General features: G+C 46.2%; 1 protein-coding gene across 10 annotated transcripts in view; it reads left to right on the top strand.

Annotated features, from left to right (window-relative positions):
- Nucleotides 1-27,428, top strand: part of LOC135918736 (AN1-type zinc finger protein 4-like) — a 136,613-nt gene that overhangs the window by 52,390 nt on the left and 56,795 nt on the right. For all 10 annotated transcript variants that reach the window (XM_065452389.1, XM_065452385.1, XM_065452388.1 and 7 more), the window contains 2 exons: nucleotides 12,732-12,839; nucleotides 21,079-21,224. In XM_065452389.1, coding sequence (XP_065308461.1) covers nucleotides 12,732-12,839; nucleotides 21,079-21,224 — 254 coding nt within the window. The remainder of the gene's footprint in view (nucleotides 1-12,731; nucleotides 12,840-21,078; nucleotides 21,225-27,428) is intronic.

The following is a 27,428-nucleotide window of genomic DNA, read 5'->3' as shown; positions in this document are numbered from 1 at the left end:
TACGTTTTTACAGAAAATTTACTTTTTCAAGTGTTAGTGTGGATAGACTGGCAAGAGGAAAGGAAACATGCCATGAGAGGCTTTCTTCCTTTTACTAAGCCCTACAGTTGCCCTTGACTGCGAGGTCGAGGAGATCATGTGGTGATGGATGGATGGATGAATAACTTTATTGAGGTCCCTTCGTGACGAAATTGGAAATCTTACAGCCAAAGGACAGTCGGCTTACACAAGATGGGTAATTGGAGATTGCTGGGAGAGGGCTCCGTCCTGACTGGGTGCATGAGGTACATGAAGACATAACGTCAGACTCAAAAATGGCAACAACATTTCAGTCAAGAATTAAAACATTTGTTCCATATTTTTACATTGTTTCTTTTGTCACTGTTTTCTAAGGGTGTTAACTAAAACCATCTTTAGCCTCAGTCATTGACTGAATGTGGCCTTTGTAATCGCTGCATGCTCAGATCACATAGTGTGGGTTAATTTTGAGCTCTATTTCCACAATAGCAGTTCTAGCATGTTTTTAACGTTGCGTGGCTGCTAGTTAGTCTCCCTCTGTGATGCCTTGCATGCACAACAGCGTGGCAGCTTCATGTTGGGAAATAGGGACATCACATTAACGGTAACGTGGCTGCACATATTCACAGCCAGCCATTCTTGGGTCATGCAGGCCCTAGTGAATTGACTACTTAGGAGGGATGTGTAATGACATTGTGCACAGAAAGCTTGGCTGTTGACTCTGCCTCTTTAAGTTGCTTGGCAGTGGTCATACTATTCGGCCTTTCAGGCTTCTCTCTCATCAAGTCTGGCACCTGCTGGAGAAACTCAACTGCCTGAATGGTGTGTGACCACTAGCAGTGCTTATTAAAGTGAAGCTTTCTTTGCCTCTTCCTTCGACTTTCCCACTGCTGCTGCTGCTCTCTGGCACGACGTGTCGGGGTGTGGTTGAGAACATGTGAATGTACATAGCAGGAGTGTAAGAGAGGGGTCTAGGAGCAATAAAGCTTCGACTGGGGCTAGTTGGTATGGCATCGTTTTGGTTGCTACATTATAATGTTATACAAAGGACACATGTGTGTCCATGTGCACGTGTGTGTCTGCCTTTTTTGTCCTTTGTATAACAGTATAGCGCAGCAAGCAGAACGAGGGTCTCTGAGACCTGTCCAACGAGAGCTCCCTCAGTGATGCCATAATGTCCTCGGGAGTACCCTGGTTGTTGCTGCAGTGCCGTATCGAATACCTTGGCCATTTACATAATGCCCTCTTGATGGCTGTACAGTCGCTGTACAGTCGCTGATTGATAAATCGGACACTGATAATCCGGACATGCTTGATAATTTAGCCAGCTCTGTGGCACCGCCAATGGCTCCATAGACTTAATGTGTAAAGACGACCAATATTTCAGACAGCTGCTAGCCCTAATTCAATAATCCGGACTCCGCCCATGGCTGTAGCGTACGCCAACTCAGTCGCCATTATCTTCTCTGGCAACCTTGATGAGACATCAAGTATGGCCTCAGAGAATACACGCTAAACGGTAATCTCCGAGGCCTTGCGTTGGTTGCCGCTCTACACCTCTGAGCATAGTTTCATATTAGTATAACTAGAGGGAAATCTGGTGCTGCGATCGTTCAACCATCATAGGAATGATGGGAAGTACAGGCTACGGATTAGAATTCTGTTGACTGGCACACTAGTCTACAATTATTTTTTGGAAGTTTTGGTTTTGCTCCAAGCGTAATTGCTATAACCTGCAGTGGGACAGTGCAATGCAAAGCTCTCTGCCTTTGTTCTGTTGCTCGAAGTGGCGATAGCGCGTTGGGCCAGCGACTGGGATGATGTTAGTGTCACAGTGTGGTGTCGAAGCGCTGACGAGAAAGCGACGTAAACGTTGAAAGAACATGTTTTCCCTGGATTGTTAAGTGTGTTCGGTTGGTGCGGTAGCATTGCGTGCTTTATGAAACTTCAGAATAGGGAAAAGAAGGCACTACTGATACAAGACATAGGCAGTTGTACTTCTAGTGGCTTGGCAATAAAATTTTATTGAGGGCTTCATTATGCATTGCTCGTTTATGTGCTCATTGAAATGTGTTTTAGGACTTTGAGAACACAAACTTACTTGTGGTAGGAAAGGTTGCTGCTTCCTGGCTGTAGTCTAGTGGCGCAAAATTAGTAAGTGCAAAGCCACGCCGTAACGCTTCGGAAGCAGTACATCAATATAAAATATAATGAAGCATACTCATAGGAGGCCACAAGCGTCCTAGCTAGCACTGCAGCAGATGTGCTTAAAAGTACTTGAAGACGTTCAGCAATCGGGACAGCCGATGCAGCCTTTCGAAAGAGCGAGAGAGTTCGCAAGTGGAAGTGCCTGCAAGCACCCAGCCATCTCTGCAATGAATCAAGAATTCGATGCGGGTGAGGTCAGCACCCGCCCTGCCTGGTTCCTGTCGACGAGTAGTCGCCAAAGGGACTTAAGGCAGGACCGGCCCATTGTAAAAGACAGTCGCCTCCAGCCGCCCAGTTGGTCTGTTGCACTCTTACAGCTACATGTACGCTATCATACACTATCTGTAAATATTGTAAAATATTGTATAAAGTTTTTCGTTTCTTCTTCATCTGTGGAAAGAGTTAGTCTCTCGTCCTTCACCCTGAAGTCACAACAGTGGATGGCAAGCTGTGGGATTCGAAGCCAGATAACGCCTGCTACACCGCTCAACGCCAGCCACGAGATCTACTGGCATCAGCTACTTTGGAGGGGTGAGTGCCCGCCTTTTGCCTTTCGCATCGCCAGACCTCTGTGGCACACGTAAATCCCAAGGAAAATTGCTCATGTATTCCGAAAGGGTTAAAGTGGTTTTCTCTTACTTCGCTTCAGGCCTTGCATAGATTTCTGGCTTTGAAAGCAAAGCTAATTTAGAGGCAAAACTGGAGACGAGTCATCAGATGGCGATGGGGAAGCTCGGGATACAGGACCTTCGTGACGTTTATCAGGAGATGGGCATTTAAGTTGCTGCGGCAAGGCGAAAGAAAGTCATACCAGATTTGACGGGGGCACAAGAGGTAACTAAAGAGGAAGTCAAAGAGGTTTTTCGGTATAAATCCTTGAGAGGAGAAGCGAGAAAAAACGCGCAATGAGGCAGAAGAAAAACAGGTGCAAAGAGGCAGAGAAGCAGACAAGGCACGAGGAAGCAGAAGAAAAAGGCGCAAAGAGTGAGATCATGCTCTTAAAATGAGAGAACTGGAAATACAGCAGATTCGAATCAGCTCAGTGCATTCAAGTCCCCTTTCCGGTGGAGACGATACGCTTAAACTGTGAATACAGGACCTGATGCTACCAAACAGGATAGGTGGTGATATCGCACTTTTCCTTGTGAATTTCGAACGTACATGTGAAAAGATGGGGCTGGGCAAAAGCCTTTGGTCTCAAAAGCTTCTTTCAGTTGTCCCAGGAGAGGCTGCGGAAGTTCTCGCACGCTTGTCTAAAGAAGACTACGAGAACTATGGAAAGGTAAAATCCGCGCTCCTTCGCAAATACCGCCTCTCTGCCGAGGTATTTCCACAGCGGTTTAGACAGGCAAAAGGGGGCAGCGAGTCACACAATGAGTTTGTGTACGAGTTAGTCCAACTTAAAAGAGTGGCTCAAAAGAGCATAAGTGTATGGCAACCATGACAAGGTGCTTGAATGCATAGCACTGGAGCAGTGTTACGGAGTTCTGGGAGCAGGAAAGGCTCCCAGAGGTAGACCTAGAGAAGGCAGCCCAGCTCGCTGAGGAAAATTACACGCGCCGAAGCTTGTAAGGAAAACCCATTCAGGAAGTTAGGCTAGAGAAAAAGGACTATTCTGTAAAGTGGTTTTCCCCTCGCAACCCAATTTTGCCGAATAAGAAATCGTCTACGAGCGACGAGTTCAGCAAGGGAGTATCGACTAAGGCTGAGGTGGCGAGGGAAGGGCTAGCAGAGACAGCCCAGTCGGTTGGGGCCGCTGAAGCTAAGGCAGACGTAGAGCGCGCATTCGAGACCCGGAGACCAATTATCTGCTTTTGTTGCAACAAGGAACGCCATATTTCCTCAAATTGCAAGGAGCAAATCGCGTTCGCCAGCATTAGCCAGTCAGATAAAAGTCTGAGGCTGCTCGAGCCATACATGCAGGATGTTGCGGTAAACGGAAAAATGTGCAGGGCACTTCGCGATTCAGCCGCCACCATGGATGTTACTCATCCGTCCTGTGTTTCTCCCGGAGACTATACAGGAAAATGCGCCTGGATCAGACAAGTGGCAGAAGAGCAGAGCGCGTGCTTGCCATTTGTCAGGGTAACCCTCGAGAGCGTGTTTGGAAGGTTGCAAACGGAGGCAGTCGTGAGTCCAAGTTACCTGCACACTTTTCATCTTTATTCAAACAAATCGGAGCAGCTTTTAGAAAATGAGGGCTGGTTGTTCTCTGCCAGTGTCGTTTGCATGGCATTAACGCGATCGCGGTCATGCGCCCTCTCAAAGAACCGTGAAAGCACATCTTCAAGCGAGGAAACTGACAATGTAAAGTCCTCACAGCGGCAGCCTAGGCCGGGAGATACGGCTAATGAAAAGCAGAGGACTCAGACTTGTGATGGATCAATTACCGGATCAGTGACAATGGGTGAGGAGCCTTTCAAGACTCGGGAAAATGGGGCGCCTATGGCTGAAGTGGAAGGTTCACTGCTTAGTCCCACACCCTCTTGCTGGGAGCAGCTTAGTAGGGTTGAACGAAAGGCGCTTATCGCGGCACAGAAAAGTGACCCTTCGCTAACTGCGCTGCAGGCTAATGTAAATGGAGTGGCCTGAAAGAACATCTCGTTCTACACTAGGTCAGGTCTCAAGTACCGAAAATATCAGGATTTCAAGGATCGGACATGCAACGGCGCATGAAGTACCGACCACAGCTTTTAGAGTTAGCGCATAGGAATGTTTGGGCGCGTCACTTCAGTATCCAGAAGACAAAGGCTAGGCTAGCGCAAGATTTCTATTGGCCAGGATGCTGGAAAGAGGTTCAAACACTTGTTGGGTCATGCGACGCATGTCAGCAAGTTGGTAAACCCAATTGAAAGTGTCAGAATTTCACTCAAAGCGAGACAGGGCAAAATACACATTTTCTTCGATCGCCTCAGATGTGTCTGGCCTGCCCGAATGACTGTTAGGAATTGCTTTGCAATCTATTCCTTAGCTGTTAATTCTCTTTGAATGTGTCTTCTTTGAGAGCACTATTTGTAGAGGTCTGTATCCCGGGCTCTTTATCGGGGGCGTGTTTCGTGTTTAGTACAACCGTAATATAGTGCTGTTGAGAGCACAGAGGGGGTTAGGGCATTCGTTTTTATGCAGTTTGGTCTGGCGTTGTGGAGAGCATTACGTGGGTGGTCACTTTCGCCGAAGTGGTTGGCGTAGATTTTCGGTCGCTCTGTGAGTTTTTTCAGATCCAAGCAGAGGAAAGACCAGCGGTTGAAAGGGCGGCAAAGCTATTTCCTTAACCCCATCAAGGACATCGCTCAATCAGCACATTGCATAGGTCGAGCCGCGTTGAACAGCTCGACTACTGGATGTATTATCTGGTGGCGGGGGTGCAGTTGTGCCATACCACGTGCCTATCATCGAGGCGACGGGAGCTCCCACTTTTCTGCAACAGATCAAGAATTCAACGCGGGTGAGGTGAGCACTCGCCTTGCCTGGTTCCTGCCGACGAGGACCGTCCAAACTGGATCCTGCCGACGAGGAGCTGCACAGGGACTTAACGGTGGACCGGCCCATTGTGAAGACAGAGTTGCCTTCAGCCGCCCAGTTGGTCTGATGTGCTCTTACAGCTACATGTGCACTATCATCCGCTATCTGTAAATATTGTATAAAGTTTTTCGTTTCTTCTTCGTCTGTGGAAAGAGTCAGTCTCTCGTCCTTCACCCCGAAGTCGGAACACGTTTTTTTCTGAAATTCTATAGTTCGGACTAATTTGTTCCCTGTGGAGTCTGGATTATCGGTCGTCGACTGCAATTATATAGAAGTTTGGGAGAGGCCTTTACCCTGCAGTGGGCGTAGCCAGGCTGATGATGATGATTGTGACTAATTATGATTGTGACCCCTCCCCCCCATAAGCATTGCAGAAGCCGCACTTACGTACCTTTGTACAGCCCAGAGAAAAGATAGCTAGACTGATAAAGAGGAAACGTTGAAGGGGTTGGGTACCTCGATGTCCTCGTCACATGCCGGCTGGCGAAGAGGACATGGAGGCACTCCAGAAGGGGTAAAGCCAATGCCGTCATGAAATGGGTGAATAACAATGCCACCACTCTTCGCTTATGCCAGCTTGCATACCTACATGGAAGGATCGTGAGAGAGGGGAAAAGTGGCATCAGAAAGCGTGGCAAGTTGTGGCCTTACAATAAAGGAAAGCCTACTACTAGACATAAGTTGCTGACAAATTGGAAAATTTTTTATTCAAGGTATAGTAAGGCACATTTCTGCTATTTCTGAAAAAATAAATGATGTACAAGTTTGTCCAAGCTGACACAGTGTGTGCAAATGCAAACCCGCATTAGGCACCGCATTGTCAAGGTGACACTACGCAAGCGGGCCGCCTTGCAAGTCAACACTTCTGTGCCACTGCGGTTGCTTTGTGGTCAGGGCATTGCTCAGGTCGCGGTTTGAATCCTGACTAGCGACAGCTGCATATTTACAGGGTCGAAACTGCGACCTTCAGCAATGCAAAAGCACTTGTGGTGCTTTTAGGTGCACATTAAAGAATCCCAGGTGGTCAAAAATAATCTGGAGTCCCCCATTACGGCAGGCCTCATAATCCGATTGTGGTTTTCACATGTAAAGCCTCATAATTCAGTTGAAGTTGAACACTTCTGCCACGATGCAATGTGCCATGCGAGGCACTGACAATGCTAACCTTCTTGGAGGCTATTAACAATGGTGAACGACGACGCTAACACGTTCACTGTGTGTTCTGTGTACTACGCAGGTAAACAGCAGTGATAGTGCATGCAAGGTAACCTTTAACACATGACTCGCTTATTGCACTAAATGCTGAACTAAATGCCGTCGACATCACCTCCAATTATCATAAATCGATACGAACAGCACAGAAAGCTACGCTTGCATTGGTTCCGACAGTGGATGGGATCTGCATGATTTCGGGGGATAATTGGCCATGAACGTTTCTGACCCCAGAAAGAAACTGTTTGGCAATATTTAAGAAGGTGGGGATTTCCAAGTGGCTGTGGTCTGCATTCGGATTCATCTTCTGTCAGCTCCATGGACAATGAAACTTAATAAATGTGCTAGATTGGGGACAGAGGGAGTGCTGAAGACGAAGTTGCCTTGACAGATGGAATGAGACTGTTAATGTCTATGGCGATTCGAAGCAGTGTCCTCAAATAGCTCGTGCACCCGGTATGTTACGGGAAATAGGTTGATGGTTGATGATGACAGTTGCATGTACAGTTAAATTCTGCGGCAACAAAATTCATGGAATACTTCAAAAGTCTGGGTCAAAATTTAAGAAAAACGTGGGAATAATTTCAAATTGAATATGAGAGCACCTGGAGAAGCTCAATTTCTAGGTGTTGGGCATTTATCAGTCGCTTTTTTTTGCTTCGACAACAGTACTTGCAAGCCTAGATTAGACAGTTTATGTATACTGCCACTGGCACATAGCTTTGTGTGTTACCAGAACCTTTATCTTTTCTAGTTTAATTGAGAGAACGATCTAAGACGATGTTTTCGAAGATGGACCCTTGGAGGCTGCATTATTTTCAGTCGGACAGGCTGGAAGTGCAGTGACATGTTTGCAGAATAAGCTAGAGCTACTGTATCTGCTCCCTTGGGGAGCAAAAATTGCATGTCTGTTTTCCATGCACTGCTTTTGCCATGATTCACCAAGTGCTGTCACGTACTGTATATACACGACTGTAAGTCTACCTATTGTTTTTAAATTTGAAAATCTGAGGGGGGGGGGGGGTCGACTTACAATCGAAACCAAAACATGGCACCGCCAAAAAAGCGAGACCAACGAGATATCAGGGGAACTCCAACGTAGTTACAATTTTATGTTTGCTCTATGGCCCTACCTGTAGCTTTTTGCTATTCCGTGCGTTTGCTTTTCGGAAGGGTTTTTCAACAATTTTGTTAGTATTATAGCGCACACAACACTCATGGGGGGCTGTCGATAGTTGATGGAAGTACCGCTGTTCTATTCATGGCGGTACCCCCAACATGGCGGCACTTGCAGAGAGTATCTCGCATCTAGTAAAGGAGACATTGAACAGGCTATAGTCAACAACTGTGGCAGGGACTCAACAAGTGTCACTGAATATTACTCTCTCCAGTACACTCGGACTACAAAGACTAACAACAGTGCATTTGTCAGCTTCTCAAGTGTGTTTTTTCTCATTTGTAGAATTCTTACTCGAGCGAATGCTTATATAATTCTGCAATGCGAGAAACTATTTTCTGTTGAAATTCTCCATGCAAAGCCAATCTGCGTCAGAAAAGAGCCACTAGTTTGTCGCACCCAGTGAATTATGTGCCTTTGGGTGTTTATGGAAATAGACCGCAATATTTTTGTATCGACAATACCAAACCTTTATGAAAGAGACTAATTCCCATGCTCAAGACATGGTAACGATGAACAGTATGTATGCGGCCATGGTGCATGGATGTCTGGTAATAACAGCTTATAGTTTTAAAAAACAGCAGTTGGTAACAGTGCACCAGGCTTTACGGTAAGAATCAGCTTTTTGATGTTTGAATGTATTATAAACAAGCCAGAGCCATGAAAATTCTAGAGCTTTTATTTTTTCTTGCGATAGGTTCTTGTTTTCCTAATGAACCAGCTAGCCCAATTTGCAACTCTTCATTATTGTACTCTTGTTGAGCAAGTGCTTGGGAAATTGCATGGTCTGCATGTTGGCAGTAGTGATGCAGCTGCTGATGAACAGTCGTGGTAGCCAGAACATGACAATATTTTACAAGACTTATGCATGGTTTCAGGTCGGTGTCCTTACATGTAGCGAAGGACGAATGAACAGTGTTTCACTAGCAGATGGTGAAGAGGTAAAGCTTCTTAGTCTGTATGCAGAGGCATGTAAAGCAGCTGAATGATGCCTTAAGGGAGCAGTTGTGCTACTTGGTACAACAGCATCACTTTCACACCGTGCATCTGTCTTCCTCACTTCGTTATTTTCTCCTTTTACTCAATGTAGCTGGTGCAAGTTTATCTGTTAACTGTGGCAGCATGACCAAGGCACTGTCTTTTTTCTGAACGATACAAGCAAACTCTAAAATTTTATTTTAACAGTGTATTATGGTTTGAATCAAAGACTCCAAACACTATATATTACACCAAAGAGAGGTGAGTCATAGTTATTGGCGGTTGTGAATGGCTTCCGGTTTTTAAAAAAAATTTTTAGCCAGGAAATTGTGTTGGGAGGCATTCCAAGGTTGCACAATTTAGAGAGTAATTGGTTATGAGGGACACGGTCCAATTCCTTAGAAAAATCTAAAAATATGTTGTCAATTTGAAGGTTTTCGTCCATGTAATGTAGTATATCGTGTATGAATTCTACCAGTTGAGCTTCACACGAAACTGTTTCCGGAAACGATGTTGGTGATGAAAGAAAAAAAATTTATGGATTCCACATAGGTCATTAGGTTTGAAGCTATGATATGTTCGAGCATTTTAGATGGGATGCTGGTTAGGACGGTAGTTTGCTGGGATCGCGCGATTATTTGTTTTAAAAATTGGGATAACCTGAGCTTTCTTCCATTTGTCAGGGACGTTTCCTGTTTGTAATGATTGTGTGAAGTTCAAGTGTAGTATCTGGCTTGAGACTGATGTGGTACCTTTTAGTAATTTGCTGTTAATATTGTCACAGCCAGCGAGGATGAAAATTTGAGATTGTTAATCAGTTTAACTATTCCTTCTGGGCAGATTTCAATTCCTGGCATTGCTGTAGAGGCAGAATCGGGCAATGTTCCTGTATCGGGGGTACTAGCAATGGAAAACACAGAGGAAAAATGGTCATTTAAATCAAAAGCGCTATGCACGGCATCGACAGGGTATCCGTTAGTGTTTGTGAGGTCTATTTGATTAGGTTGTGAAGTAGGAGAAAACATGCGCCAAAATTTGTTAGCGCTTGTTTGAAGTATTGATAGTAGGTTGTCGGAAGAGAATTTGCTTTTTGCAGCTTTAAGTTCGTTTAAGTATTGTTGAATGCATGAGCGGTACCGCTCCCATGCTGTTGCACTTTGGCTTAAGTGAGCCGTTCTGTAAAGGCATTTCTTGCGATTGCATAGTATTTTAAGCTGTCTGTTAAACGATTGGCAGTTATAATCGGATTTACTAAGTATAGTAGGGATGTATTTGTTCCTGAGGTTGAGCATTGTAGTCTTAAATTAAAAGTTCCCAATTCGCATTGACACTTGGAATTAGGTATGTATTCCTGAAGTTAACTAAGAAATTGTTGAGTTCGAAATGAATGGCATCAAAGTTTCCTCTATTGTAATCTGTGATTACTTTCTGAGTAGGAAATTTCTTTTTCAGAGGAGTGGTGATGCAAATATGAATTAGATTGTGGTCACTAAGACCGGGGAGCGTATTCGTGGTTTTTATGTCGTCGGGGCTCATAATTAGTAGGAGGTCTAGGATATTACCCCTGGTAGGGCAAGTTATGGTCTGGTGAAGATTGAAATCAAATACAGTGTTTAAAAGTAGTTGTTATTTATGCCAAGACCCATTCAACACTGATAGCAATGGCCAGCTGATTGCTGGATAATTGAAGTCCCCGAATAGAATATTGGTGCTTTAGGATATTTATTTGTTACTGTATTTAGCGATTCATGAAGTAGGTCGCGGAAGTCAGGGTGGTTGCCAGGCGGCCTATAGCAGGCACCATAAACAAACTTCAAGGCTCCGTTTGATATGAGTACCCACATCAATTCGATGTTTTCGTCATTGAGGATATGTGGGAAAGTTACGGTATTTTTAATGGCAATGAGCACGTCACCTCCTTTCTTGCCACGTTGAAAAATCGCGAAATTCAAATCTGAAGGAAATGCTTCTGTATCTATGATGTCTTCGTGCAACCATGTTTCAGTGAGTACCACTATGTCAGCACTGATATCGTTGATGAAACTGTGAAGTTCGTCGCATTTAGGGATTATGTTTCATATGTTAGTAAATGTGGCGTTTAAGTTTAGAAATGTGATAGGGTGGATACACAATGCGAGGCAGAGTGTTTCGAAACATGTCGTGCTGCCGTCGGACGTGGCATCTGATGATGAGTTGTTCTGCAGTGTAATGACGGGGGAGTTGCCGAATTTCGTGATGCTGTCAGTTCGCGTCGTAGAAGTAGGTCTTGTTCCCAACAATAAGTTTGTCCACCCTCAACTTAAACGCACACTTCTGTGGCTGAATGAATTGCAACAGCTTAGCACGTGCAAAGCGAGTGGCTGCAGCAAAGGCCTCTCTCACGGTGAAGGCCGTTCCTTTTGGCTTATTCCCACAGTTCTACAGAGATTCTACAGCTACCTTAATTCTACACAAGAAAAGCAGGAAGATACCTATAAAGAAAGGGGTCAGACAGGGAGACACAATCTCTCCAATGCTATTCACTGCGTGCTTGGAAGAAGTATTCAAGCTATTAAACTGGGAAGGCTTAGGAGTAAGGATTGACGGCGAATATCTCAGCAACCTTCGGTTTGCCAATGACATTGTTCTATTCAGCAACACTGCAGACGAATTACAACAAATGATTGAGGACCTTAACAGAGAGAGTCCAAGTGTGGGGTTGAAGATTAATATGCAGAAGACAACGATAATAATGAATAGCCGCGCAAAGAAACCAGAGTTCAGGATTGCCAGTCAGCCTCTGGAGTCTGTGAAGAAGTACGTTTACCTAGGTCAAATAATAGCAGGGAACCCTGATCATGAGAGGGAAATTCATAGAAGAATAAAAATGGGTTGAATCGCATACGGCAGACATTACGAGCTCGTGATTGGAAGCTTACCATTATCATTGAAAAGGAAGGTGCACAATCAGTGCATTTTACCAGTGCTGTGACATATGGGGCAGAGACTTGGAGACTGACAAAGAAGCTTGAGAACAAGTTAAGGACCGTGCTAAGAGTGACGGAACGAAGATTGCTAGGCATAACGTTAAGAGACAGAAAGAGAGCGGTTTGGATCAGAAAGCGAACGGGTATAGACAATATTCTAATTGACATCAAGAGAAAAAAAATAGAGCTGGGCAGGTCATGTGATGCGCTAGTTAGATAACCATTGGACCATTAGGGTTACAGAATGGATACCAAGAGAAGGGACACGCAGTCGAGGACGGCAGAAGACTAGGTGGAGCGATGAAATTGGGAAACTCACGGGCGCTAGTTGGAATCGGTTGGCGCAGGACAGGGGTAATTGGAGATCACAGGGAGAGGCCTTCAGCCTGCAGTGGACATAAAACAAGCTGCGGCTGATGATGATGAATGATTCCACCCCTGAATTTGCGTTAATTTTTTTTACAATAAGCACAATCATTATGCGACTAAATACGGTAATTAACCACTTTGTCACTAAAGATTCGCTTCACATAGATTTAAACCTTTTTGTGGGAGCTGCATAATGCTTTTTTTTTTCATTTTTTCATTACTTTACTATCGCTGTTGCAGCCCTGAGCTTTGAAACTAAAGTTGTATGCACCACGATGCAGGTTCTCTTGCTGGCCACTCTTGGACCAATAGGTCCATCATCATCCTGTTGTGCCTCACTGCCTGAAGAAGACACTGCCTGCACTGCTGAGCCTGGGCGCTACTATAATGTAGGCACGGTTTTTACTTGTACAACTGATGACTGTGCCAGTAAGAGTCTAACTTTGGAAGCATAATGTATGGAGGGGTGCACAAAAGTAGTCGAAAATCGAAAAAACTGCTGGGAGAGCTCGCAAGATGGATAAAGGTTCATGAAAGGGAAGAAGTGTCAGAGAAACCAAGATATGAGAAACTTATGTAGGATTCCTTCATTCTATGATTGTGTGGATGACAATTTTCATCTTTCAAAAGGTAATGGAACTGCACTCGTGGCTTATTTAAAAGTAGTGTTGTTCAGCTTGTTTATGCAACTCGGAACTCACCATCACTGGTGCCGGGTGCAGTGGTGTGGGCCTTGCCATGTACTTAGAAGCTGTGATATGCATGTAGGTGCTCAGCCGTTACCTTTCAAAAGCTGAGCACGTGATACAGTGAAAGCTCGTTAATTCGAACTTCAATAATTCGAATTTAAGGATAATTCGAACTGTACGATTTGGTCTGGCCAAGCTCCACAGAAGCCTATGTATAAAAAAGTCCGTTAATTCGAACGCGAGAAGGTTCCCTCACGGATAATTCGAACTACGCTCGCCTGGCACACGGCCAGTGAAATGCGCCTACTGCCTACACACAAGGCTGTATTGCCTCCGAAACGGAGAGAACGGTGAGAGAAGGCAAAATCGGAAAAAAATCTAACCGACGCGGGGTCAGCCAGAAGGCAGCGGCGGCTGCCGCCTCTCCGTTCTACGTAACCTCCGAGACTTCTTGCCTGTTGCGAATCTCGGAGGCTTTGCAAATCTTGTACAGCTGCTAATGTTGTGCGGAGATGGCACGGCAAGCGCCAAAACACAGCGAATCAAGTACGTCGCAGCTGCGCTTGCAATCAAGAACCAACGAATCAGGACCTTCGCCACCTTCACTTGTTCGGCGTCTTTGTCTCGGCAGTCTTCATCGGGTGTGCACCTCTGTTTTCAGCTTAGGAGGTATCGGCCGTCGCGATTCATTGTGATGGCGTTAAGCCTCGGCTAACGTTCGTTTCGGTGGACATCGGTGATGTGGCACAGTCGGACCCAGAGCTTCGATTTAAAGATGGCGTGTGCCCGCGGCACACGCCATCACTGACTTGCCAAATTTCTGACATGCCCTACTGCTTCCATATCGCAGTGTACTGTTGCTCTCCTTCACTTTCGTTAGTTCAAACTCCCCGCAGGGGCGTCTGCGTAAGCAGGCGTTTGGTGTGTTGCGCCACCACGTACCCGAGCACACGAGGGTTGGACCCTCCCGCGTGTAGCCGTGCGCGGCTTAGCCGTGTCTGGGGAAAGGGGGATCCTGGGGGTTGAGCCGATGCTGGGTGCTTGGACCTTTAAGGCCCCCCGGCGGAGGCAACACACCCCTTTGGCCTCTGCTTCACATAGACGGCACCTCCAGACTGACCCACCTGGAGGACATCGGCAGTCGCCTTTTCCTGTCTCTCCCTCCTCAAATCTTCGTCTTTATCTCTCACTTTTTTTACCTTTCCTGTCTCCTTCTCTCTTCTTTTTACTTCCTTTCTCCTGGCGGCAAGGGTTAACCCTGTGTGGCTATCCAACCTTGGGTACACCATATTCGGTTATAGTGACGGCGTACGACTGGCGTCGTGCAGACTTGTATGCAAGCTCTGCCGCGTCCCCTCGTTGGGCTCCGTGGTGGGCGGTCGGCGCTGTTGCCGAACATATACAATTTTTCATGGAAACTTCTTTCCCCTCCCTTGCTGATCGCCCTCAGAAACGAGGGCGCACCGAAGATGTTTTCAAGTTTTTTGGACGTCAAACCCAGAATTTTCCCCGCTTTCACGTTATTCATTCTGAAAAGCCAAACAAAGTAGTCCGAAACGTTTCACCATTCCTTGTTTCAAAATCCCTGACTGATGCTTTTGGTCCAGGTTACAAGGTGTCGAGGATGGCAAGCGGCGACCTCCTCTTGGAGCTCCGCGATGTAAAACAATACGAGAAACTACCGCAACTAGTTTCATTTGGCGAGACCCCCATAACAGTAACCCCACACCGTACAATGAACACCACCCGTGGTGTTGTGTCAGATGATGATTTACTAGAGCTGACTGAAGCGGAACTCCTGGAGGGCTTCAGCGAACAAAATGTGATCAACGTCAGAAGAATAAAGATGAGGCGGGATGGTAAGGAAATTGCGACCAAACACCTAATTCTCACATTCAATTCAAGTGTCCTGCCCGAATCCATCGAGGCCGGCTACATAAAGCTCCGTGTCAGGCCTTACGTGCCCAATCCACTCCGTTGTTTCAAATGTCAGCGCTTCGGTCACAGCTCGCAGAGCTGCCGCGGCCGCCAAACTTGTGCTAAATGCAGTGCCACAGAACACACCACTGAAACTTGTGAGAACGCTCTCCAGTGTGTAAACTGTGATGGGGAGCACGCCGCGTACTCACGGTCGTGCCCATCCTGGAAGAAAGAAAAAGAAATAGTAACGATCAAAGTTAAAGAAAATATCTCATTCAAGGAGGCACGCAGGCGGGTTGTATACCTGCCAAAGAAAAGCTTTGCCGAAGTGGCGCGTCAGGGGGCAGCGTCACAACGGCGTCCGGCGCCTGTCCGACCCACAAACAGTGAGTCGGCAGTTACGCCGTCTGCCCCCACGGTGGTTGCAGCTAGCGCTGCTCCGCCAACCGAGCAGAAGGGACCTTCTACCCCGAAGTTGGGCGCAGCTGAGGCTGCTCCAACCACCCCGGCCCCTTCCAGCGCTGGCAACAGCCGGCGCAGCCAAATTCCCCAAGGAGCCCCATCGACCTCCGGGCCGGTGGGCGCAGCGGTCTTGCCCTCCAAGGCGGGACTCTCCCTGATAACTTCTCGCTCGCAAGAGCACGTGTCCGGCGCCTCACAAGAGGCAATGGACACAACACCTAACCTCAAGGCGCCCCAAGCGCCTAAGGAGCGGCGAGGATCCCTCGAACGCTCCAGAAAGGGCAAAACTCCCGTTACAGGGCCTCGAAAGGGCTCTGTAATTTAATCTCTGTAATCTCGATAATCACTGCTTCTGTACACACAGCACCTACTGACCTCCAATATGGATACACAAATAATTCAATGGAACATCAGAGGTCTTCTTAGGAACCTTGATGATGTGCAAGAGCTTATCCAAAAACACAATCCACTAGTGCTGTGTCTACAGGAAACACACCTAAAACCACAACATACAGACTTTCTCCGATCGTATATTAAGTTTCGCAAAGATCGCCATGATGCTGTCGTATCATCAGGCGGCGTTGCCATTTTGATTCATAAAAGTGTTTCCTGTCAGCGTTTACAGCTACAAACGCCCCTTGAAGCAGTGGCGGTTCGAGCTGTTCTTCTGGATAAACTCGTCACCATTAGCTCGATCTACGTACCCCCACACTACAAATTAAACAAACATGAATTTCAGTCATTTATAGACGAGTTGCCAGAACCCTATGTAGTTCTTGGCGATTTCAATGCGCACAGCTCCCTGTGGGGCGACTCTCGTACAGACGCGCGAGGTCGTCTTGTTGAACAGTTCCTTTTTTCTTCAGGCGCCTGCTTGCTCAATAAGAAGGAACCCACGTATTACTCCCTAGCAAACAGAACCTTTTCTTCAATAGATCTTACCATAGTTTCCCCGTCCATACTACCCGAACTCGAATGGGAAGTCACGAACAATCCTTACGGGAGCGACCACTTCCCTATACTGATAAGAACATCTAAAGAAAACGAATATCCTCCGCAAGCTCCTAGGTGGAAGATAGACACAGCTGACTGGGAGAAATTTCGAACACTTACTAACATCTCGCTGGCTGATATGTCTTCTTTAGAAATCGATGCAGCTGTGGAGTACTTTACAGCCTTCATTATAGATGCCGCAACTAAATGTATATCACAAGTAAATGGACTGGCAGGCAAACGGCGTGTTCCCTGGTGGAACGATGATTGTAGGATCGCTCGTAAGAAACAAAATAAAGCGTGGGGGTTGCTACGCGCCTCCCCCACTGCGGAGAATCTTATCAATTTTAAAAAAGTTAAATCCCAAGGCAGGCGAACCCGCCGACAGGCCAGAAGAGAGAGCTGGCAGAACTTTTTAACAGGTATCAACTCGTATACAGATGAGGCCAAAGTCTGGAACAGGGTTAGTAGAATAAGAGGGCGACAAACATACTCCCTCCCTTTAGTAAACACACAAGGCGAAACCCTGCAAGACCAGGCAGATTCACTAGGGGAGCACTTTGAGCGTGTGTCAAGCTCAATCAATTATTCCCAGTCCTTTCTTAAGCATAAAGAAATAATAGAATGTCAGCCAATCATACGGAAATCCAGGCAGAATGAACAGTATAACCGGCCTTTCGGTATTGCCGAGTTGAGAGCTGCCTTGAACACATGTAAAAGCACTGCACCGGGACCAGACAGTCATGTATGACATGATCAGGCACCTACATACTGACGCACAAGTTACACTTCTTACACTATACAATACTATTTGGGCTTCGGGGTACCTCCCATCCACATGGAAAGAAGCGATTGTGGTTCCTGTCCTAAAGCAGGGAAAAGACCCTTCCTTGGCGGCTAGTTACCGTCCGATAGCTCTAACTAATTGTCTGTGTAAGCTTTTTGAAAAAATGATAAATCGCAGACTTATACATTTCCTTGAGCTCAACAATATACTCGATCCTTATCAGTGTGGATTCCGAGAAGGGCGGTCCACAACCGATCATCTTGTGCGCATGGAAGGAAATATCCGCGATGCCTTTATACATAAACAGTTTTTTCTATCGATATTCCTCGATATGGAGAAGGCATATGACACGGCATGGCGTTACGGGATCTTACGAGACCTGTCGGCAATTGGCATCCGTGGAAATATGCTGAACACAATTGAAAGCTATTTGTCAAATCGTACCTTCCGAGTAAAAGTCGGCAATGAACTCTCACGTCCCTTTACGCAAGAAACTGGTGTACCCCAGGGAGGCGTGCTCAGCTGCACTCTCTTTATCGTAAAGATGAACACGCTACGTGCTTCACTACCACCTGCCATTTTTTATTCCGTATACGTAGATGATATACAAATAGGCTTCAAATCCTGCAACCTTACAGTATGCGAAAGACAGGTACAGCAGGGCTTGAACAAGGTTTCCAAGTGGGCAGACGAAAACGGATTTAAGGTCAACCCCCACAAAAGTGCTTGTGTTCTCTTCACAAGAAAGAGAGGCCTGGTCCTAGATCCTTGTGTAGAACTGGGCGGACACCAAATTCCTGTCAGCAAAGAACACAAATTCCTTGGTGTTATTCTTGACTCTAGGCTCACTTTCATTCCTCACATAAAACATGTTAAAGAAAAATGTCTAAAAACAATGAACCTACTTAAAATCCTATCATACACAACATGGGGTAGTGACAGGAAGTGCCTGTTGAATCTTTACAGGAGCCTAGTTCGGTCGCGAATAGACTATGGAGCCGCAGTGTATCACTCTGCCGCCCCGAGCGCGCTAAAGATGTTAGACCCCGTACACCATCTGGGAATCCGTCTGGCCACTGGGGCATTTAGAACAAGCCCTGTTGAAAGTTTGTATGTTGAGTCCGATGAGTGGTCACTCCATTTTCGTAGAACTTACATCAGCTTCAACTATTTTCTGAAAGTGCGCTCTAATAAGGAACATCCGTGTTTCACAACCGTTAACGACTTGACATGTGAAACACTTTTTCATAACAGACCCTCTGTGAGACGTCCTTTCTCACTGCGTGCAAGAGAACTTAGCACGGAAATGGATGTCCCAATTCTCGACCAACGCCTAATGCCTCCAGCTAAGCTAGTACCACCCTGGGAGTGGCAGCTGATAGAATGTGACACATCCTTTGTACAGGTCACTAAACATGCGTCAGAGACACATATCAAAATGCACTTCTTGGAGCTCCAGTACAAGTACTCGTGCACAGAGTTTTATACGGACGCTTCTAAGTCGCATGCCGGGGTGTCCTACGCAGCCATTGGCCCATCCTTCTCGGAATCCGGTGTACTGCACCCTGAAACAAGCATATTTACGGCTGAGGCCTATGCACTACTGTCGGCTATGAAACATATCAGAAAATCAAATGTTCAAAAAACAATTTTATTTACAGACTCCTTAAGCGTGGTAAAAGCCTTGAAATCACACTGTAAACACAGAAACCCCGTAATTATTGAGCTCTATTCCGTCCTCTGTAGAGCGTATATGTCTAACCAGCATGTCATTATATGCTGGGTGCCTGGACATAGGGGCATCGAGGGTAACGTTCTAGCAGACCAGATGGCCACATCAATTTCATTGCATACAGTCAGTCCTACTGCTTCGGTCCCTGTCACGGACCTGAAGCCTTTCTTAAGAAGGAAACTGCGAAACCACTGGCAACGTAAGTGGGACGTAGAAGTAAATAACAAACTGCACGTGATAAAGCCACAGTTAGGTTCTTGGCCCTCCGTAACAAAATCACGGCGAACAGATGTCCTATTCTGTCGCCTCAGAATAGGACACACATTTGGTACACACAACTTCTTACTCACTGAAAATGATCCTCCAACTTGCGGTAGATGCGGGGAGAGGCTGACCGTCCTCCATGTCCTCCTGGAGTGTCGGAAAGCCGAATCTGACAGAAAGAAACATTTTCCGTTAGCATACCGGCAGCATATTCCCCTTCATCCTGTAATGTTACTCGGCCCAGAACCGCTCTTCGACACTAACGCAGTCCTAAGTTATCTGAAAGATGTTGTGTTGCATGTTGTTAGCCCAACATGTTCGTAGCGTCTCCTCTCTTCAGAGGATGGCGCTGCGATAGTTCTTTCGTGTAGCACGTGCCTCTAGGCCCTTGTGTTTGAAGGGCTCTGGCGAGGCAACAGTGCTCCAGGCATTTTTACCATCTCATATATTTTCTATTCTGCATCATTCTTTCACGATGGATTTTAGTGTTCATAGTATTCGTCATCTGTCATCGCCATAATTTTATAACAAGTTAATTTTACGCACTCTACAGCGAATATTTTTAGGCCACTTTACAGCCAAGTCACATCTTCCATAATACATCGTCAACATTACAACTTGTCATGGCGCTCTTTGGCCAAACCTGGCCCTTGCGCCACAAAAAACCACACATCATCATCGTTAGTTCAAACTTTCGTTAATTCAAACTGAAGCGACTTCCCCTTGCGCTTCGAATTAACGAGCTTTTACTGTATATCACACATGCATGGTGGGATGTTGTTTTTAGCACTAATGTACGGTGCATGTTTGCACTTAGAGCTCTCTCATGTGTTATTTTCTGGTTTTGAGGGGTGCGGTTTAGTAGATTTTTATTTCTTCTGTACTGCAAGCGATTGATCCATCTTGTCACGCGGACTTCGCAGTAAGGCATTTTAAACCGTTGGCAGTCAGCCAAGAAAAGCTTGGCTGAACGTGTTGATTTCAAACAGGCGAGTAGAATTTCACATTTTTGCCCCTGGCACATTTGGCCATTGAACGATGGCACTGGTGACAATAGACACTAACTGGTGACAATAGACACCAGATTCACTTAGTAGTATTTTGCCAGGCTGGTTGGTGTTTTTACATCACAGTGGACATTGCAGAAAATGAAATAAAATGAGGGTGGACAACAGAGGTTCTTGCATATTGTGCTTGTATTGTTAGCCCTTGTTTACCATCCCGTCTTTCTGCTCTGCAATGTCAAATTGCAAACACGGCAACTTTGGCAACAAACAAGCAAAATTGTAGATAAATGCCAGGGAAAAGGTATCTTTGTTTGCCCCCCTTGGTTTGCGCCAGATATTGTGCCAGATCTTGTCCTTGCATCAGTGTGAATGAGATAGGGAAGGGACTGCCAGCAACCCAGAAATAAAAATACGGCATGGTCACAGTGAAGATGCATGATATGACTGCGGCTAAGATGTGTGAACACAACAATGGTGTGCACTTGTGTGGGGCCACCCACACAAATGTTCAAGCTTGCACAGATGCCCATAATTGTGATGAATGCTTCATTAGACAGCCCGAGGGTCTGCGTGTGCATGTGCTGTGGCAGTTGCATATGTACAGACGAGACCATGTATGCACAAATCGCAGTACTAGATTGGGCTGTTGTGCTGCTTTTTGCAGACGCAACTTTTGCCAAGCTCTCAACTCGTCACATACCTGTGCGGGCCTGTATTCTGCTAATACATAGAGAGTGTGGCTCGGTGATCAGGGATGTTTGCTGCTGGTTGCAGGTGCTGCCCCCTGTGGGCCGTAGGGAGCAAGGTGGCCTACCGTGCCTGCAGCCTAGTCAAGACCTGGCTTCTGCTGTGGCATCAATTCTTGAGCCACTCGAGCTGGACTGGGGTGACTGTGACCGGCCCCAGACTGCTCCACCACGGTTAGTTCTTAATTGTGATTTCTCTTGGCTATGCAAAGGTTGATCTTTTCAGCATAGGCGATAGAAGCAGTCATACGTAGGTCTCTGTATCCCGGCACTGATTCAGCCCAGAGTTTTAAGCAAATTTTTGAACTTTACTGATACTGATAGCAGAGCACTTTCATGGATTTTGTTCTGTGAAGATCCTGTTTCAGTTGATGGTTCCTGAATTGAATTTTCATAGCTGGTTTGACTGACATGCTATAACAACCTGAATATAATGCGAGGGTCAATTTTAGGTCTGCAAAGAAGGGGAAAGAAGTTTTATCTGCATATAATGTGTATCATGAACACTTACCACACTTTGATAGTATTTCATTAAAGCTGTGCTTCCTGCTCACTTACCCTCACTGTCCTTGGGTAATGCACTGTTCGAGGGGTTCACTTAGAGGTGTTTATCTGTGCTGTACAGAGCATCCAATACATGTATTACACATTTCTTAAAGGTGTGCATGCCAAGTGTACCTATATATAGTAAGAAGTCACTGCAGCTCATAAAAGGCTTATTCAATGCCTACTAGTCTGAGGTGTGCATCACAGTGATGTGATGATCCGAATTAACATGCACAACAAAAGTGCAGTAAAATATGTTACGGTAATGCACACACCTCCCATAGCTTAAGTACTGAAAAATCACTTGAAAGAGCTCTCTTGCAGTGAACGAAGGCATGCGTGAATGATTGCTGGCTGTGGTCGACGTGCGACATCAGAATCAGTTTAGCATGTTAGTAATGAAATAATAAAACGAGATATACAATGCAGTCCACTTATATCGTTATATGTGGTATCATTATATTGGTTATAACAATGGGTCGACATGAGTGTCATTTTATGCATTAGGTCAATGGGAAAAAAACAACGATAGGTTATTCACCGCATATCAGATATAACGATCAAAATTTTGCCGTCTGGACGGCGTTTTCTGTGCCAAATAATCGTAACATTTGCGTTGCTTAGTTCCCTGAAACGAACAATGTCGAGACGAGGTGATGTTTACCTCCGCAAGTTCGTATCTGCCGCCATTACCACGCAGCGCGTCCCGCCCGCGCACCGGAGAGTACCTGAGTTGGTGCGGTTCGCCACAAGATGGCCACAGTCGCTCCGAAAGAGAGAGAGAAGAAAAAAAAGTGACAAGTAAAGCGGCGTGGTGGCGCCCGTCCCGCACTCAGTGTCTCTTTCTCAGCGAGCGCGATGACGCCACCGAAGCAGCGTGCAACCAACGGTACTACCCAGTTTGAAGATGGTGCCGAGAAAGCGCAAAGCTGTGTCGCTTGACACGAAGATGGATATTTTGCAGGATTCTCGACGCGGCTTCAAGGTGAGCGCCCTCGTAAGGAAGTATGAGCTCACCCAGTCGACGATATCAATTATCTTGAAAACCGGGAGCACCACGATCGTGAAGGCAGAAGCTATCAGTGGCCATGTCAATCAGCGGAAAAGGGTTAGAGACCCTTTGTATGCCGATGTTGAAGAGGCGCTTCAGCAGTGGTTCATCACAACCTGTGCGCATAATGTGCTTATTAGTGGGCCAATACTTGCCACCAAAGCGAAAAACTTCGCTTTTTTTGTGAGACGCCCAAAATTTTAGCCTGGGGGAGGCTGGATTCAGCGCTTTAAAGAGCGGCACTGAATCGTTTACAAAAACATGGTAGGGGAAGCAGCGTCTTTCGGCGCACAGGCAAAGCAGCAGTGGCTGCAGACAAAGCTGCCAGGCGTGCTGGAGCGCTATGCAGAGGAGGACATATATAATTGCGACAAAACTGCTGTTTCTTAAAATGTTGCCGTTGAAGACTCGCGCTCTTAAAGGAGACCGATGCCCCGGTGGGAAGCATTCAAAACTTAGCATGACCGTGTTGCTGTGCGTTAGCATGGACGGGAGCCATCATCTCAAGCCTTTCATGATCGGGCGATCAAAGAAGCCAACGTGCTTTAAGAATCAGCACATCCCAGCAAAGTTGTGCAACGGTGGCAACGGCACAAGCGACAGTGACAACAACATTGACAGTGGCTCCTTGACCCCGACCTCGATGTCCACGCAAAGTGCACTGTCGTCGATCGACTCCTTAATTGATTTTATGCATGCTAAAGGATTGCCGCCAGTGTTCACACAGCAGCTGGAATCCATGCACACCGCGGTTGTGAAGCTGAAGCTGCCGCAAAAGCAAGTGCAGATTTCGGACTATTTCGGCGCGCCTAACCCTTGACATGGTGATTGGCACTAGAAATAGTTTGTTTTTCACAGCCTACTTTCTACATCATCTATTCTTTAGAGCAAGTAGCAAATTCGAGTTCGGAGCTGCAAAGGTACGTTAAGCATTTTTATTTTTTAATATTTTTTTTAATAACTGCAATCCAGATATAGCGATCATCGGTTATAACGATCATATTTTTTGTTTTTCTTGATATCGTTATAAGTGGACTGCACTGTACATACAGACATTGTGTCATCATGCATATAACCTGTTGTACGCATGGTGCAGTGCCAAGTGTGGCTAGATCGCTTTATGTTCACTGCAAGGTGGAGAGCAGTGCCAGTTAACATAGGTATAAACTGCCAAGTCCTCCTCGATTTCAGGGAAGCCACCTTTCTCAGGATCTTGGAAACAGTGCGTCCTGCTGCATGCAAGCAGCGCTTTGTCTCCGCTAACCCCAGCTGGTTTCTTCGATCACTTCAAAATGTCACACTGTGTCTGGTAGTTTCGGCAACGAAAATTCACTTTTCGCTTGAGGGGTGGTGCTTCCTTCGTGCACCTGGCAGTGGGAAAAGGGGATGGCGGCCGATGTGGTACGAGGTATGCAGGTCTCGGCAAAAGGCATGGCAGGCACAGGCATTTGTGGTTTTGGTTTTCCACTTCCAGCCATGGCAGCACCTGATAACGATGGGGATTGGTGCATGCTGCTTAGTTTTCAAAACTGAAACTGTGAATAGATGCATGATTTAATGTGAAGTCTTGAGACCCAGACATAATAAGAAAATGAAGATATGCATGTCATAATTTGGAAAAAAACATCGGCGATTTCTTTCGTTATATTGAAATTTTGTTATATTGAAATTCAACCTTTTGTGCAAACAAGTACAGTCACTGATCAATGGCCGCAGAATTTTCCGAATTATCAGGCAATCGAAAAACGCAAATATGAATGAGAAAGCAATTCATCTTGATAAATGTGGTAGCCGGCGACGAAAGATATGGTTTCATGCCATGTCAATATCTTCACATAGGCGATACGAATTAAGCGAAGGCAGCCATGCTTTCGTGTGCACTCCGCCTCCGCGGCTGATAGCGTTGCCTGCACTGGAACAGCGCTATCATAAAAAGCACCAGCAGTGGGGAGTGAATGCTTTGTCTTTCACTCCATCGGCCACCGGAAGTTGAGATTACGTAACCTATAATAGTACATGCAAGGTCAATTCAAATAGGTCACGAAGCTTCGGGCGAAAAGTGGTTCAGTACAGATTGTCACAGACATCAGCATGGGGGGTTATGGGAGCAGCGATTGAAGCGCGACTATGTTTGGAGGGAACAAACATTGGGAAAGAAAAACGCGTTCTTTAATTAAAAAGAAACACAGTTAGATTAATTCAACGAAAATAAAATTCCTAGACAATTTTATACATTCTTGACGAGTCAAGAAAATACAAGTTTAATTTTATTATTATTTTTAAATGCATTTCTTTTAAGCGCCCATCGCTACAGGGGGCGTTGACGCCACTATCACTCGCAATGCAAAGCACGTCTCGAAATGGGCAGAAAGGCGCACTCGTATCACCTGTTGGAATACGCCACCTCACAGTTTGTGCTTTCTTGCTTGTCAAAGTTTGTCTGAATTTGGTGACGCGGGTAGCTTCATTGCTTCTTAATCTGTTCAGTCAAACGTAGTGAGTTACGACCGCCAGATAATTGTGTAGTTGTTTTCGTGCGACCGCGCTGGCCGACGGGCTTGGCATCCAACAATAGGATCAGCACTCTACACCTAAAGCTTTCGTCGGCTTTCAAAGAAAGTACCGTAAAAACCGGAATATAGGTTGAACTTTTTTTCAAAAAACCATTGCGAAAAGTCGACCCTCGACTTATATACCGGACATTGGCGGAAAAACTACGGAAGTCTTGCAACAATGGGCGGATGAAGTAAACAGCCGTCATCGCCATCAGCAGCGGCGTGGCGACGTTGTGGCACCGGCATTTTGCGTTTCCATTGTCGCAAAGTTATAATAATTGAAGGCTGCATTTTCATTTTGTTTCAAAATGAGCGGAAGCAGGCGTCAATTCACCGTCGCCTTCAAGAAAAAGGCGATTGAGTACGCGGAAGCCCACGGCAACCTGGCGGCACAGAGCGAACTTGAAGTATCCGAAAAGAGCATTCGGTAGTGGCGGAGGCAAAAGAAACGTATTATAACTTGCAGCAACCAAAAGAAAACATCATTTCGTGCCGGATTGCAGCGGACTGCAGAACTGGAAGGCAAGGTTGCGGAGTCTGTCCGATGAGCTGCGTGTAAGATCGCTGCCTGTGACTGCCGAATGCATCCGTTTGAAAGCGGTTCAGATCGCACGCTCCTATGGACTGGGCAGCGAGAAGCACTCGTCATCCGACTCTGATCAAAGGCGTAGCTCTGATTCGGAGTAGCGCTTGCAGACTTCATGCCCTTCTGTGTACTGTACGCCCTGCCAATTTTTAACAGTATCGCACGACCATCGACCCGCGTGTTTGTCAGCACCTTGTCATCACGGCACGGAGCGGCGAAATAGCGAAAGTAAAGGCATGTGTACACATGCGCGTATCTCATTTGTTTCGCTGCTCAGCGCCGTTAATAAGGTGTTGACAAGCACGCGGGTCGATGGTCGCGCGATACCGCTAAAAACTTGGCCAGGTGCACATGCGAGCAGCATTTAAATAAATACTGTCACCATTGTGCAATCCCCTGAGTCGCATTTGTTTCACGGTAAGGGTGTCATGTCTTTCGGTACTTTTGCCATTGAAAAATACTTTATTTTTCATTTTGAGAATTTGTTAGTTGGGGGATTGACCTATATTCCGGTCCGACCTATAGTCCGGTTTTTGCGGTATGTTCTGTGGAGGGATGCGATTTCGACAACCGTACGGCTGACCTTTTCCTGCATCGCTTTCCACTCTGAAAGCTCGAAACGCCCATCAAGTCGAATGGCAGGGCATTTGAATATATAGCTCCAAAGGAAGAACAACAAAACAAATTTCGCGCCTTCGAAAACAAAATGACGTCACTTCTGCTTTTAGGGACATGGCGTCGCATTATTTTTTCTTCCGCCGGAAGTGTTCCCACCACATACAGATGGCGCTAAGCCCCATGGACCGCCGATGGACCGCCATGTTTTGAACGTATGGGCTCCTATGGAAGCTTCGCTACCAGGTACATTTACCTTGGTACATGCGCGGGAAGACAACTTACATGATGCCACGCCCTCTCTGCACGCCCGCTCTTTGCACCTGCAGCAGATTATCTCTCAAACGGGGCACACAGCCATGTATGTGCTCAGCCGCGCTTACAGCTATGCGCAGCCATGGCCCAGAAGTGCGCGCCAACTTAGCCCCCCCCCCCCCCCCCCCCACCGCCTCTTGTGCGCGCGCGCATTTGATCGTGTTACCACGAGCTTGCTCCCTTTCCCCCTCATTCTCTTTGGACGCATGGGAAATTCGTGAAGCCGCCATCTTTTGTCTCGCCCTCGCACATTTTCCCTCGCCCCTAAAGCGCACAGTGCACAGGGAGCGATAGGATCTTGTCGCACTCGTACTTTATACTGAACATATGGCTCCACTCTGGCAGTCGCTGTTGTCATGCGATTGAGAGGTGCATTTGCAAGCAGACGCTTGTAGTTAATCATTTGACCATCTGTGTCCATGAAGTTTCCATTTGTTGTCTTGACATTCCTTTGCAGCGGAAGCAAAATTTTGTTACAGTGGAATCTCGATGATATGTATTTCACGGGCTCACGAAAAATATTCGTAATAGCCGAAATTTGTATCATCGAAACACAGTTATAACTAGCTAAATTAAAGAGTCGGAGGTGAACTCACTCGGGCACACATACGTAAAAAGCGTTTATTTCTTGAGGAAAAATCTGTCCTTCTGCTTCTTTTTCTTTGTCAGGTCACATAGCACACTTTATTCAAATCCATAAAAACGCATGC

The sequence above is a fragment of the Dermacentor albipictus genome, unplaced genomic scaffold (genome assembly GCF_038994185.2).
Source record: "Dermacentor albipictus isolate Rhodes 1998 colony unplaced genomic scaffold, USDA_Dalb.pri_finalv2 scaffold_21, whole genome shotgun sequence".
Classification (NCBI taxonomy): Eukaryota; Metazoa; Arthropoda; class Arachnida; order Ixodida; family Ixodidae; genus Dermacentor; species Dermacentor albipictus.
This window is presented reverse-complemented; position numbering and strand designations above follow the sequence as displayed.